Genomic DNA, 14,190 nt, shown 5'->3' on the forward strand with positions numbered 1-14,190 from the left:
AAGAGACAGGACACGAGCATTTTTGGTCAAATTGGACCTTTTATTAATTCATTTCCTTAGTATAGTACAGTATAGTATAGCATGTGCCTCCACTCTGTGAAATTCGACTACACAAGTTTCTCGACCGGTCCTGTCACCAAGGTTACGGATGCCGGAAAAGCGACAAAGTCAAAACCGGCTGGGACACAACCTGACGGCCCTTGTGGGGGGCATCTGCATTTGTCTACAAATGTCTACAAACGCATGCCCAAAGAGCTAGTACATTTACGTCAACCCCCGCATACTCCAAGCTCGGAAATCGCGACTCGAACCGTTTGCAAATATTTTGGGGAACCCCGCCTACGAGCTTTTTCCTTTACTGTGGTGTGAAAGTGATTTTTTTTCATGGTTTACAATACGTCTGTACGTAGTTTCAGAGAATAGTTCCAATTGGTTCATTGCGACCATGTTTATCTACCATGTCGTGTAGCAAGTGCTCGTACAGTACCATACCGTAATGCACTCACATTGCCTAAACAACAAAGGGGTTACCTTTAACACTTCAATGTCCGCCGCTCAGCTAGCGTTGTCTTCGAAAGCAGGCGAAAGAGCTAGCTAGTCGTCGCACACTAGCTAGTCTACAGTAGTGTGGCTTTAGCTTAGCGTGGCCGTGTCGCCGTCTTCTAACGGCTCGGTCCGTTCGCCCCGTTGCCCGTCGCGGTGCCGGCTGGGCTTCGGGAGAGTCAGGGTATGGTAAAAGAATCCTTTGACGTGTTAGCACCGCTGACGGTGTAAGGTATGCTGAAAGTTGGCATCGTGGCGCACTCACCTGAAGGTTCTCCAAAGCAATTCTGTCACCTTTTGGAGGGGAAGCACAGAGCTCCAACTACACAAAATAGCAGCAATAAAAACAAAAACAAAAGTTTGTGTCGACAAAACGACGTTGCCAACGCGTACGGCACGCAGCACACCGAGTACGTGCATAGTTAGGGGGGGGGGAAGCAGCTTACTGTGTTATTAGGGGAAAGCAAGGTTTGAAGATGTTTGTAAGTATTTGAAACACTAAACGCTAAAGTGTTTGGGATCACAGTTTGATTGTGGTGTACATGTATTTATGGTTTAAGCAATTAATACATTACTGTCCCATATTTAGGGTGCTTCGATTATTTGCGGAAATTCGCTCATCGGGGCCCGGCTCGCTCCCCCTAACCTGCGAACAGCAGGGGCCGACTCCATATACGTAGCGCTCAAGGAAGAAATGAAAAGTAGATTTAGATATAAAAGAAAAATGTAAAAATTTACGTGGCCTTCAAAATCAGAAAGTAGGCACCAACACTCACCTTGTAAGGTTTCCCTCCTCCATCTTGCAAATGTCCACAACCGTCCTATAAGAACTCTGAGATTGTTGACAATCTGCAGGTGGCACCGGCCCAAATCTTATAGGACACCGCCACAAAATGGCCCCCGCCACACACACACACACGCACACACCCCCGACGTGGCAAAGCAATTTTTGCGGTAGAGTGAACCCCCGCTTTATCACAGTTCAACTTTCGTGCTCCTGCTATACCGCAGATTTTCAAGCAATTGTTTTGATGGGTTGATGGCAAATCCAAATTTCCGTCTACTGGAAGACATGCAGAAGGAGGACTGAGACTAAACAAAGTAATAGTTGTTGTTCCTACAGGGCAGAGCGCATATATGCCTGTGAGTAAAGCCGTATGGTGTGTTCGGTTTACAATTACAGCACGTCTATGACATTTTGCATTATTTTAGCAATAAGCTAGCAGACTTTTATAATGGCTGAACATAGCGGTCTTAAAATCTTCGTTTCTTCAAGTCTTCGTTTCTTCAAGGTGACGTTATATGGTAGGCTCCCATTTCTTGACAGCGAGAAAAGGCGCAAAGGAATACGTTAAAGACTGTTTTAATGATTTCAAATATGTTTGGAGCGTAAGGGTGTGGCAAAAATATAAAACTGTCTTGGCTTCTCTATACTACAGTGTGCAATGTATCCCCCGTAATAAACAGAGGTTCACTATACACACAGACACACGCGCACCACCTTTCACCGCCATTCTCTCATCTCCATGGCAACAAGTGTGAGGCGGTGGGACGCACCGGAGGTCGAGTCACATCCGGCGGCGGCGGGAGAAAGCACGGGTGTGTGAACGGCGGCGGGGAGGGGCAGGGCGGGCGTGAGGGCGGCGAATGCGGCGGAACGGGATCGACTTTTGGGCAGGGGAGAGATGGTCCGTGCCCCCGGTGACACAACGCACACGCGAGCGAGGTGGCTTCAGGCCCGGTGCCAGAGAGGTTGAGGTGGGGGGGAGGGGGGGAGGTAGGAGATAAAGCTCTGCTCATTTACCTCGGTGGCGACTGACGTCACGCTAAAAAGTCATCCACACCGCCATCCAGGTGACCTAATTCAGTTGAGACAGTTAGTGGGGGGAGAGGGGGCCGTGGCGAGTCGGTGGCGTCATGCACAGTGAACACACAAACACACGCAGGGAGAATGTGGCGACACATCCACCACAGCCAACCCCCCCACACCCCCACCCCGCCCCGCATGATGAAGAAGAAGAAGAAGAAGAAGAAGAAGCGTACATGGCCCAAGCTTTGTGTTGCTTTAGTCAGCACTAAACATCCAAAGAGCGTTTATTCAAGTTTGGATACACGTGTGTCAATCAGAGCATGCCCTCAATAAAACAACAAGACACAAAAAAAGTTGACACAAAGTTCTACAAAGGATGCAACCACAAGATTACACTCTGATCACCACAAGGGGGACGGGAAGGGGCGAGAAGCAAGGCAGTCGGTTGATTGGGGGGGGGGGGGGGGGGGGGGGGGGGGGGGGGGGGTGTGTGTCTATGTGCAGCTATCAAATAGTTCAATTTTGCAAAAATAGGATTGCAAACACTTCTTCGTCAGAGCGGTCGGGATGCCACCTGGGGTACAGGAAGATACTGCCCCCCCCCCGCCCCCAATTGTGCTCTTATTTGCTCACCACTGTGCCACAATGTCTTCCCTGTGAAATTAACGCAAATGACCCCCCCCCCCCCAGACAATGAACGTTAAAAGCACTTGTTGTGTAGGCACGGAGTCCAGCTTCTCATTCACTAGTCAACATGCAGCGCAATAACAAACTAAAAGACGCCACTTTTAATTAAAAAAAAAAATAGACCTCTAAAGAAGGGTATGTGGAGGGGAGGTGAAATGAGGAACAAGAGGTAGACAACTGTATAAAACCAAGAAAGAGGTGAGACAGTGGCTTCCCGCTTTGCCATGACGACAGCAAGGGGTTGTGGGGAAGAAACAACGGTTAAAGCCCATGTGAGCTTTAAGTACGCACCCCACCCCCCACGCCCCCCACACACACACCTCGCGGACGCTCGCTTCTGTCCGTCACAATGCAGCCGCCACACAGCGTGTGCTTGTACGACCTCTTCGCTAAACTAACATAAGGCAATCAAAACTCACGGGAGGGTGGCGAGCGGCACTGAACCGGACTCCAAGTCGCGGGTCCGACCCCAAGGAACTCGACAATAAAGGCGAAGAAGGTGAGTCGCGGGGGCGACTCACTACTGGCACAACAAAAAAAAAAGTCAAAGTTCACTACTCGCAAAAAGTCCGGGACACTGGGCTACCAGGGAAACATTTCAGGATGAACCTGAAATGCACTATAACCATTATCACTAGTGTCGGGCCCAAACCTCCTTTGTCCTAATTTGGTGGTGAGCAGTCTCCACACTTTTTTTTTTTTTTTTTAAAAACTAATTCGTGAGCAATGTAAAGTGTTGAAAATGGCTTGCTATTCTTGACGATTCTGAGCAAACATGCCGTTTCTTTGGTTTCCGGAAATGTGCCGCTTTTGGAGATGCGGCGAGAGGTTTCCGCCCGACGCCAGCGATGTCCAGCGGTTCAATGTTTCAGTACTTTTTTGCACAACTTGCGTGTCTCTAACAAGGACCCGAACGGAAAATTTCACAACAGGCGTTTGATCTCTGAAAATGTCCACTTCCGCGTCTTTCTGTGACTCTTCCAGTCGCTCCGTTGCAATCGGCCGATGACACTCTGAGCTCTCAACTTGCTTTTCTGGAATGCACATAAATGGACCGATACACATCCTGGTTCAATTGCAAATGGTATCTCTATAGTCCTCATCATCTTTTCGTTGAAAGGATGACATTTGACGACGCCTAACAATTGCTCACCAGGAGCTGAGAGCGTCACAGTTTCATCGGCAGGTTCCATCGGACAGCTCGGACGAGACGTTTTCAAGGCTCAACCGCCCGCTTGTGAATTTTGCCATTCGGCTCCTTGTTCGAGAACAGCAAGTTGTGCAAAACGTACTCAAACGTCGACCAGCTGGACGGACGCGGCCCGACTTTTGAGAGTAGCGTGTGTGTCCTCACTACCGGCACGACAACGATAGAGGTCAAAGACGGCCAACGGGTGAGGGGCTGCGCTGCATGACGAACAGAACAGCTGGTCAAGCAGGTTAATAGCCCCCCCCCCCCCCCTACCCTCCTCCCCCCTCCCCCAACAAACACACACAAAACAGCCCGTTTGAGGAGGAATTGAGCAAAGGAGGGGTGGGGGAGGAGGGGCAGACTATCGGAAGGGGGGCTCAGGCGTGTGAAGGGAGAGTTCGGGGCGGCGGAGGATGGACTCCTTGCGCGTGGTCGGCGGCAACGGCGGCTCATACACCCTGGGCGCAGCCATGGCTGCTGCCACAGCGGCGGCGGCGGGGACCACTGGCCTGAGGGCGTCCAGCGCGGCCACGGGCTGGGCGGGCACCGCCTGCATGCCGGGGATGGCGCTCATGGCCCCGGGGGAGGGGTAGGCGTACTGGAAGTGAGGGTACTGCTGCAGCTGCTGGTAGTAGTCAGCATAGTATCTGCAGAAGACGGCAACAAAGGCATTACGATCGGCGTACGATTCCTCTTTTCGCCGAAAACTAACAGTGACTGATTATTTTGTTCCGCGTGTTTTAATGTAACACAAAAACTGTTGCAAAGCAGCATCATTCGTAAAGACGCGTTAGCCGCTACAAACCACAAACCCGACAACAACTCATCAGCCAGATTATGTTTTGTTTCTCAACCTTTATTGATGCATTTGACGTCAGGGAAACCACCAAACAAAAATGTCATATGCGGTGCGACCTTGACCGAAGCGTTTCATTCGTTCCGTGACCAAGTCCGTAACTCAATTTACTCCAATCAACCATCCTCATTGAAATGAATGAAAGTGCCAACGTATACGAGCCACCCACAAAAAAAAAAAAAAAAAACAATAAAAATTCGTTCCATTCTTTTACTGTACAAAAACAAGTGAATGCAAACAAGTCAAACTGCTTTTAGAAATCGTCATTACTGCGCACTGGGACAAGCCGGTTCACAACACCACCGGCCGGAGTGTTAGATGCGTGCCTTTAAGGGGCGTGGCCTGGTGAGCGACACGGCCGGCTCGTCTTCGTGCGAACGTCTCGCTCGCTCGTACGTCACCGCCAACTGAAATCCTGACGACCTCACCTCGATTCCCCAAATGGGAAATCTGAACTCAAAAGCTCATATTCGGTTGTATGAATGACAACGCGTGGATACGAAGGTTAATTGTACATTCTGTCATCCAGCGCGAGCGTATTTATTAGTTATTCTGCCCGTCACGATATGTCGCTGGCATAGACGTATCGACCGACATTATTTGTCGGAGCCGATTATTAAATCTCGCCCGTTTGCTAACGCTCTGCCAAACTTTCGGATAAATACAACCATCCGTTTTCTGAGCCGCTTCTCCTCACTCGGGTCGCGCGCGTGCTGGAGCCTGTGCCAGCTATCGTCGGGCAGGAGGCGGGGTACAACCAATTTAATACTCAAATAAAACTCTTGTTTTTCAATGTTGTCTTTTTGATCTGAGACTAGAATAGAATTCTGAAATTAAACAGTATTTTTTTTCTTCTTCTTTTGTGTTCAGGTAAAACACCAAATAAAATAACCAGTCACATTTTCATCTTTTGATTGTCAGTTGAGCGATTGAAAATGCAAAGAAACAACGATACACAAACTGCTTCGCGTCACGCAAGCAAAGAAAGACCTCGAGGTCGGCGGGCAGCGGAAGTTCTACCTTGCCACGTGGTCCTCGGCCGTCTCCGACGACGCCTCCTCGGCGGCGCGGCCGGCGGGCGTCGGGAGCAGCGAGCGCCGCGGTTTGGCCCGCTGGTATATAAACGGCTTCATGACGGGGTCCGGCAGGAGGGAGGCCGTCCGTCGGAGCGGACTGCGGTCCCGTTCGCCAGACTTGGCCGCCGCCGCCGTCTGCTGCTCGGCCACGACCTGCTGACCTTGAGCAAAATAATGGGCCTGTCTGGCCACTTCAAAGATGGCCGTCGCGGGGTCTGCGGCACCCATGGCGGTGATGTGAGCGTAGGCGGGCGACATCGCAGGCGCTACTGTGTAGGCGGGGTTGACCGCCGCCGCCGACTGCATTTCGATCCCGGGCGCGGCGGTCAGGTAGATGGAGTTGGCCATCGACGGCGTGTAAACGGGCGTCGTGTAAGCGGCCGCCGCGGCGGGATTGGCCGCCACCTGACCGTAGAGGTTGGGGGCGACCGAGCTGTAAACTTGAGCGGCTCCCGACGACAGCGCGGCCTGGTTGGCCACCGATCCGTACAGCTGATTGGCCACGTTGGCGCCGTACACCTGGCTGGCGAGGGCGCCGTAGACCGCCGGGTTGACGGGGTTGCCGTCGGTGCGCGTGCCCGTGGTGATCCCGGTGAGGGCGGCGTACGTGGGATCGAAGGTGGACGTGTTGTACACCGAGTTGTGCACGCTCTGCTGCACTTGGAGAGGGAGGCCGGCGGCGGCGGCCGCCGCCGCGGCCAGTACGGCCGCCTGACTCTGGTACTGCTCCAGAGTGGGCTTCCCCACGGGACACTCGCCGGCGTAGTGGCCCTGCTTGCCGCAATTGACGCAAGGAATCTTCCCGGTGGGCGTCTGCTTGCTGGGCTGAACTTTGGAGAGCTCCACGGAAAGGGGCCGCCCCTTAAAGGAAGTGCCGTGAAGCGCCTCGATGGCCTGAAGCGCGTCTTCCTTGTTCTCCATGTGCACGAAGGCGTAGCCTACGGAAGACGAATGCCTGGCTGTCATTGAGCGCAGGGACAACAATTAGCATCGTGACTAACACCTAACCACTCATGCTGAAGCAGGATGTGGACCATCGCTAGGGTTGCAAAATGTTGTCAATTGGAAACGTTCCATGGGAATAAAACTGAAGATTGGCTCTTGGGAGGGAACTGAAATACATCGGACCCCCGCGCATTCTCCTATTCACGACATCCCCCGCTCCCGATTCCATTTTTTTTTTCCTTTTGGGGAAACCAACCCCAAAAATGCTTATTGGAGCCATCTCTATCCCTGCTTATTCAAGAATTTCGACCATTCAAAAAAAGGGTTTTCCCCATTGCAACTTTAACGGGGTGACAATTAGTCACTGATTTTCGTTTCTCGCGGTCGGGCCCGGTCCCTAACCCCCGTGAATAGCGCGGATCCACCGCATAGATAACGAACACAATATATTTTGGCATCATCCTGAGCAAAACAACCAGATTTCATGCAAGTACACTCGGACCGTGACTTGCAAGCACCCAGCGTTTTTCAAGTTACGAGCCAACGACACTTGGCCCCGGCTTGTATTGCGAGCCAAATTGAACTTCGGATACACCGCCGCTCGGATAGAGTTTAGAAATTGTACAAAATAATTTCTACAATTTAAGGTACTGTAATACCCTCGTATGCTGGCAAGGAGAGCTTTTGCGTGAATCTCTGCTTCTGACTTAGGATATGGTACCTTTCCATCAAATGGCCCCCAGAATTCCAATGGGGAGGGTCCAATTAGGGTAATTTCCAAAATCGCCAATCTGAATTTCCCATGGAAATGTACCGGCAACTTTCTGGAATTTTTCCACCCCTTTGCAACCCTAAGGAACCGCGACCACATGCTTGCTACAATTGTAACGACACATGCACTTCATCATCAGCAGATATTTTTTTTTCCTGCATGAAAAATTTGGAGGCGTTGCTGCTCTCAAAATTGAAAATTTCAACTAGCTGCCAAAATAAATGGTGAATAAAGACCTTCCTTCTGTTTGTGTGTTACAGCGCTCTCCAAACAAAACTTCTTAACTCACAAAAAAGATAAGGTAAACTAAATTCCACATTTGTGCTGCCTGGTTTTTTTTTGTTTTGTTTTTTTGGTACTTTTTGGGCAATAATCCACATATGGGTTGGCTTTATGAAGAAAGGACGCATTCTTAATAAAGCCAACCATTGGCTAATTAGTTATTGAGCGACAACTCCATGCCTGGGACGTTACTCTGTGTCTTTAATTGGGCCTCCTCAAAATCTTGACAAAATCCTAAACTATTTGTGTCGTCATTTTTCTAAATAACGACTATACACCATCCGACATAACCTCTGGGCTCACCTTTGACTTTGTCGCATTCCAGCACTTTCCCAAAAGTCTGAAAGAGCTGCTGGAGATCCTCTGTGGTGCACATGCCGCTCAGGTTCCCCACAAACACTTTGGTGGAGTGCAGCGGCCGCCCCCGCGACTCCTCCACCACCAAGTTGCGCCCGCGGAACTCGCGCCCGTTGAGCTCGCGGATGGCGCGCTCGGCGGCGCCCTCGCCCTGCAGGTGCACGAAGGCGAACTGCCGCAGCACGCTGCAGCTGACCACGTGACCGTACGGCTCGAAGATGGCCGACAGCTCCTCCTGGGTGCTTTCCAATGCCAGGTTGCCCACAAACAGCTTCACCGTTTGACCCTTGTCCATGGTGCTGCGTGGAGGAGAGACGTTCCCGTTAGCTTAGCTTGCGTTCTGATCTGCTCGTGTGTGCCAATCAAAGCCAAACGCCACGTGACACCTCGGAGCAAACGGTGACGCGTTATTTTCAAGAAAAATATGATTTGAAAAAATGCTTGCATGGTATGACCTTAAGTACACAATGTTTAGATGAAGATCAGACCAAATTAATGCAAAAATGTAAGTCATTCCAAAAGGTTTGCATACTTTTTCCACCCACTGCAAATAGGTTCAGTTTCCTTTATTACACACTCATTTGTAGGCGGTAAGAAGCCTCACTGATACTGGAAGATTTATTTGTATTTTGTAACGGGTTGTGCCTGCACAGGGGGAACCTACATCTCATCCAGAGTTCCCAAGAACAAAATTAAGCGTTTACCACGTGATTGTTCCCTGATAAAATGGCGATCGCCTGCTCAAAAATATTCCCACTATTTTACCTGCGGTTCGAATTAAACCAGAAATGTCAAACGGAGGATAAACTCGATAAAGACGAGTAGCCAACTAGGTGTTCGTTTCATAGACCCGAGCCAACTCGAGCTGCTCGCTGAACACGTCGGCGGACGCTGAGTCATCACATTCGCGTCGACGCTGACTTGAACTGTTAACAACAAAACGGGGAACAAAGAGCTAGACAAAGCACGTACATAACGACACTCAAAAAAAATGTATATATATATATATAAAAAAGGACGGCAAGGTGAAAAAATTAATAAATACATAACACGCCGTCGAATAACCGAGCCGAAAGGGACAGAAGTCACACAATGAAGACTGCTTGTGTCTGTGATGAAAGGACGTTAAGCGAGCTCACGGGAAGCTAGGAGTGAGAAAAAAACAAACAAAAAAAGGCAAACTACGCCAACAATAGTCTAGTCGGCGGTTTCTGTTCCGGGCCGACTGCGCCTCGTGAAGCAAAGAAGGGATGAAAAAGAAACGTGACGACCATCTTACCTTAGCGCTGCTGGTGCTGCTGCTGGTGCTGCTGCTCGTGTTTTTCAAAATGGTCGCGGCCACTTCCGCCTGACTGCCCGGCATTGAAAATGGAGGGCGGCGGCGGGGGGGATAAACGTCGTAAACCCACTCACAACAATCCAAAATGAAGTTTATTCTGGTTCTTTTCATTTCATGAATTTATTTTCATTCCATGACCGAGCATCCGAACTGAATTTACTCGTTCAGTCCATCAAATAATATTCCCCCACTGAAATGCACTGAAATCCGCCCCCCCCCATTTAAAAAAAATATATATATATATTGTTTTTTAAATGACATTGTAAAATATAAATACAATGACAGTATATTTTTTTCAATTAAAATGTTGATGATTTTTTGTTTCTTTTTCCACTCCATTCAAGCGGCAACTTATCTGAAGCTCAACCGTAACAACAAATGTTAGCTTTGAAGACACAAAGCGCACACAAAAAAAATTATACAAACATTTGACCATTTTTCTGTGAAACGGGAGCTTCCGTGGTTGTCTGTATTTTGATATTTATTGGAAATGCAGCCACACGGAGCAATGTATGACAGGGGACAGTCCGAGACAAAAAAAAAAAAAAGGAGAACAGAAGAGAAATGGAAAAACAACAACAGCAGATGAACATATCAGACGACTACAGCGTTACATAGGTGTGGCGTTCTTATCTGTGAAGGAAGGAGGAAATGCACGGGACAACCATTTCCAGGAATCACAAGCCTTGCGAGGACCCTATAACTGCAGTTCGCAGCGCCGCAAGTGAAAAATGTTAATGTTCAAACAAATTTTTTTTCCATTAAACACAAAGATAATCAGTCTGCTTTCATGGAGGACGACAGAAATCGGAGAATATTTACTGTTGAGAGGCTGAAATCAGAGGAGTTGGACAATTTGAAGCGAGACCACCCTCTGACTGATTAATCGATTATCAAAATAAGTCGATTAATTGTTGGACCTTTGGTTTATACTGTACTGTAACTACCATTATAGCAGATGCCCAAAAAAAAGGACAACTTTTGTCCAAATAATCTCCACAACTCACTTCATAACCAATATGGCACAGAAACAGCAAACGGGTGAGTTTTCAGTGATTCACGGGGGTTACATTGGTGAACTGGCGGATGTGGAAAAAAATATTACATCGAGATTTTACCATTTTGTATTTTTATTTATTTATTTTTTTTACCTGAACTACAAATGACTTGGGCCATCTCTTCATTTTAAAAATCAAATGTGGCCCCTGAGCACAATGTTTTGGGCACCGCTGGACAAAAGAAGTTTGCACATGATTGTACGTTTCTACTTTTTATCTTTTAAGGAACTTTTCCCCCCAAAATACTGGACGTTTTCTATTGGCTTGCATGTATTTTCACAGGTTGCTCCGCCCTTTCCCGGCAATCGGCCGCTCTCGCTCCTCCCACAGCGTGAGCCCGTCGCAGGCGCACACTCGCTTGGGGTTCTGGAAAAGGCCCGCCGACCTGGCGATGATCCCGCACGCTAGCCTGTCCTCCGAGAACACGGGAGAGCCGTGAGTCAGCGCCAGCTTGAACCTCGGCCGCAACGGCGACTTACCTGGCGCCCGAGTTTCCCGTCAGTTCGGAGAGCGGATGGCCGCCGCGGCCCAGGTCGTCCGCCCCGGCGTCCACCACCAGGGACCGTCCGATCACGTCCCGGACCTGCGGCGGGGTCACCGACACCGTTGTAGACAGACTCCAAAATTGTACACGTGCGTGAGTGCGTGCGCGTACTTTGAGCTGACTGTCCTCCAGTCTGAACGACGCTCTGCCATCGGGTCCGGCGACAATATTTCCCAGATCACCAACATGCTGCATGACAACGACACGCTTTGTAAAAACATCATTGACACGAGACTTTACACCGATCCGATCGGCATGATCGGTATCGGCCGATCGTTAGCATGTTATGCTGATCGGCTTTAATGTCATCATTGACGTCAATGATGTCATTTACTCCGTGTCATCGTGTACAGTATATCTGAATTCAAAAGCTAGTTTATTTTTAGCCTTGTCGCGTGTCTTTTGACGTAGTACTGTAAATATCCAACAACCAATAAAGTGTTTTTTTTGTTTTTTTTTAAACATGTCGGCGGTGTGGGACAGACAACACGTAATGCCCGGCCGGATCAGACTACAAGACAAATTTGGTCTTTCACGATTGCACTATGTCAGACTACTACAATCAAATCTTGTATTCCTATACCACCGCAAGCTAGTGCTAGCACTAACGGTTGTACGTAACATGCCGGCGTTATGTCAAATCATGCTCGAAAGTTTCGGTGCGTGTGAAGTAATTTAATTACAATAAAGTAATTTAATTACAGTAAGTTAGCACCCATTATTTCTGTCACTTTGTAATGTTGGTTAGACCTGACTGATTAGTATATACAGTAAATGAACAAGTCATTTAAATAGACACATTGCTCCACCTTGTGATCGGATCGGTGATCGTTTTTTTTTTTTTTTTTTTTTTTTTAAACTCGCTGATGGGTGATCGGCCCCAAAAATCCAGATCGTGTAAAGCCTACTATTTTGTTATTAAAATAAGTTGAAGACACTCCCTCGCTCACTCACTGTCATACCCGCTCAGAATCTTGTGGGCCACCATGGCGTCTTCCAAACGGGTTGTAGTGCTCGCCGCAGCTGCACACAGATGGTTGTCAACGTCATTCAGGCCGGATTTACACTGGACCGTTCGAGTGTCACGATTCGGATACGTCGCCCTCGAGGAGCACAATTCAGATATTCCTCTCGGTAGGGTGTCCCGTTCGGGTTACCTGAGGCAGTCCTCGGTGAGGTCGCCGAGCGCGTGCACGTGGAGGCCGTGGGCGCCGGGCTCCAAGCCGTCGACGGTCCCGTCGATCAGGCAGCGTTCAGCGGACAGCTGCAGGAAGCGCACCACTCCTTGGACCTGCCCCCACTTGCCGGCCAGCATCGCCACAGCTGCGCCCAAATCTGTCGAATCCACGCCAGGCTTAACCCTTCCGCTTTTTTTCCAAATTTATTTATTTTTAATTTGGCTGTCTTACATTTTGTGGCATGAAATTTGGCAGGAAACCTTTTTTTTTGTGATTGTTTTTTTTTTCTTCTAACGATCCAGAGAGTTTAACTCTTACATGTCAAACAAAGAAATCATGTGCTGGTGCGACTGAAAAAGTGGGTTGCACCAATGCGACTTGGACTTCTTGCACAACTTCCGATTTTGGGATCAAATTATTCAATTAGTCATTGACCAAACTCCTACCGTTTATCAGATTGGGGGGGGGGGGGGGGGGGGGAATTATGTTTTCTTTTATTTGTGTCATAAAAAATTCAATAAGTCAAATAATTAACAGAACCTTTACAGAGTTAAAGTTGTGAAAATGACAGTAGTAGTTTGTTTGTGTGTGTATATATATTTTTGTCCCGAAGGTATCCAAAGGGTAGTGAATTTGAGGAGGTCACCAAGGTCAACACTGGCGGGACAAAGGTGGAGGGGGGTGTCACCTCGCTCCTCTAAGCTCCCCATGCCCTTCAGCACGGCCCGACGGTGGGTGCTTTCGATCAGGGCCTGCACCTCGCCGCTGTTCAGGGTCGTCTCCACCAGGACGCGTCCCTCGCTGACGTCCACACTGACTGAGTGCACGCCTGACAAGGAGAAAACTTGGAAGAATTCAACTGCATCTTTTAAAACGCTCCTAATAATTGTCCATGTCGGCATATAGCGAGGTTCTTAAAATTGCAGGGGAGACTTTTCTTCCAATGACTTCGTCAACATCTGGAGGGAAATATTTAAATATACATAAGGCAGGCAGACCCCCACTTTGCGTCTCACGAGCCACTCGGGGCCCGGGCACCCCAGTTTGACAAGTCCTGATGTGCAGCATAAAAGATTGATAGAAAAGTCTGACCTGCTTTGTGTTCAAGAGCAGCTCTGACTTGATCTCGACAGCCCTCGCACGTCATCTGCACCGCGAACTCCAGCTGAGGAAATACAAACCCCCAAAAATGAAACGCTGTTTTTAGCCGCTTGGCTAACCTGCTAGCCGCCAGACTGAGACATTTTCAACGCTTAATGACAATAAAATGTGCGCTTGTCAAACCTTTGCTGGCTTCTCCGCATCCATGGCGTCTGTGCGAAGGCCGCTTAAAGTATTCGGTAATCGCGATAAGACAAAAAAAAGAAAGAAAGAAAGAAACTTGTCCTTCCGAGTTTCATAAACTGATGTTTGTCGCGGGACGGCGCGCCGCCATCTTGGTGAGGAGTTGATGAGGGTTTCCGTCAAGCCGCCGCCATGTTGGTGAGGGCTCGATGCGGCCTCGTCAATGTGTCATGACCGCCACCCAGTGTCCACGAGACGCCACTGCAA

General features: G+C 49.0%; 2 protein-coding genes across 5 annotated transcripts; both read right to left on the reverse strand.

Annotated features, from left to right (window-relative positions):
* Nucleotides 1-19: 19 nt before the first annotated feature.
* rbm14b (RNA binding motif protein 14b) lies at nucleotides 20-9,950 on the reverse strand. 3 transcript variants are annotated; one of them, XM_061763440.1, is made up of 4 exons: nucleotides 9,800-9,949; nucleotides 8,467-8,819; nucleotides 6,109-7,102; nucleotides 20-4,879 (listed from the first exon to the last, which is right to left on the reverse strand). In XM_061763440.1, exons 2-4 carry the CDS (start codon nucleotides 8,813-8,815, stop codon nucleotides 4,594-4,596), a joined length of 1,629 nt encoding a protein of 542 aa, XP_061619424.1. In that variant the 5' UTR covers nucleotides 8,816-8,819; nucleotides 9,800-9,949; the 3' UTR covers nucleotides 20-4,593. The 3 variants fall into 3 exon arrangements, with proteins under 3 accessions (XP_061619424.1, XP_061619423.1, XP_061619426.1); XM_061763439.1 differs by having other exon boundaries at nucleotides 6,109-7,123; XM_061763442.1 differs by lacking the exon at nucleotides 6,109-7,102 and having other exon boundaries at nucleotides 4,663-4,879; nucleotides 9,800-9,950.
* A 372-nt stretch (nucleotides 9,951-10,322) lies between these two features.
* On the reverse strand, nucleotides 10,323-14,088 carry LOC133472524 (copper chaperone for superoxide dismutase-like). 2 transcript variants are annotated; one of them, XM_061763446.1, is made up of 8 exons: nucleotides 13,924-14,088; nucleotides 13,732-13,804; nucleotides 13,328-13,468; nucleotides 12,619-12,796; nucleotides 12,424-12,484; nucleotides 11,573-11,650; nucleotides 11,397-11,500; nucleotides 10,323-11,326 (listed from the first exon to the last, which is right to left on the reverse strand). In XM_061763446.1, exons 1-8 carry the CDS (start codon nucleotides 13,945-13,947, stop codon nucleotides 11,194-11,196), a joined length of 792 nt encoding a protein of 263 aa, XP_061619430.1. In that variant the 5' UTR covers nucleotides 13,948-14,088; the 3' UTR covers nucleotides 10,323-11,193. The 2 variants fall into 2 exon arrangements, with proteins under 2 accessions (XP_061619430.1, XP_061619429.1); XM_061763445.1 differs by having other exon boundaries at nucleotides 11,397-11,650.
* Between the last annotated feature and the right edge of the window lie 102 nt (nucleotides 14,089-14,190).

This window comes from Phyllopteryx taeniolatus, chromosome 23, assembly GCF_024500385.1.
Source record: "Phyllopteryx taeniolatus isolate TA_2022b chromosome 23, UOR_Ptae_1.2, whole genome shotgun sequence".
Taxonomy (NCBI): domain Eukaryota; kingdom Metazoa; phylum Chordata; class Actinopteri; order Syngnathiformes; family Syngnathidae; genus Phyllopteryx; species Phyllopteryx taeniolatus.

Bases quoted from the DNA above. Each gene is read 5' to 3' on its own strand.
- LOC133472524 (XM_061763445.1), bottom strand. From the start codon at position 13,947: ATGGATGCGGAGAAGCCAGCAAAG. The intron at 11,651-12,423 runs GTATGACAGTGA...GTTGTCATGCAG, and splicing joins GCCCACAAGATTCTGAGCGG to CATGTTGGTGATCTGGGAAA. The intron at 11,327-11,396 runs GTAAGTCGCCGT...CTCGGAGGACAG, and splicing joins ACGGGAAACTCGGGCGCCAG to GCTAGCGTGCGGGATCATCG.
- rbm14b (XM_061763439.1), bottom strand. From the start codon at position 8,815: ATGGACAAGGGTCAAACGGTGAAGCTGTTTGTGGGCAACCTGGCATTG. The intron at 7,124-8,466 runs GTGAGCCCAGAG...GCTCAATGACAG, and splicing joins GGAATGCGACAAAGTCAAAG to CCAGGCATTCGTCTTCCGTA. The intron at 4,880-6,108 runs GTAGAACTTCCG...CGTCTTCTGCAG, and splicing joins GCCGAGGACCACGTGGCAAG to ATACTATGCTGACTACTACC.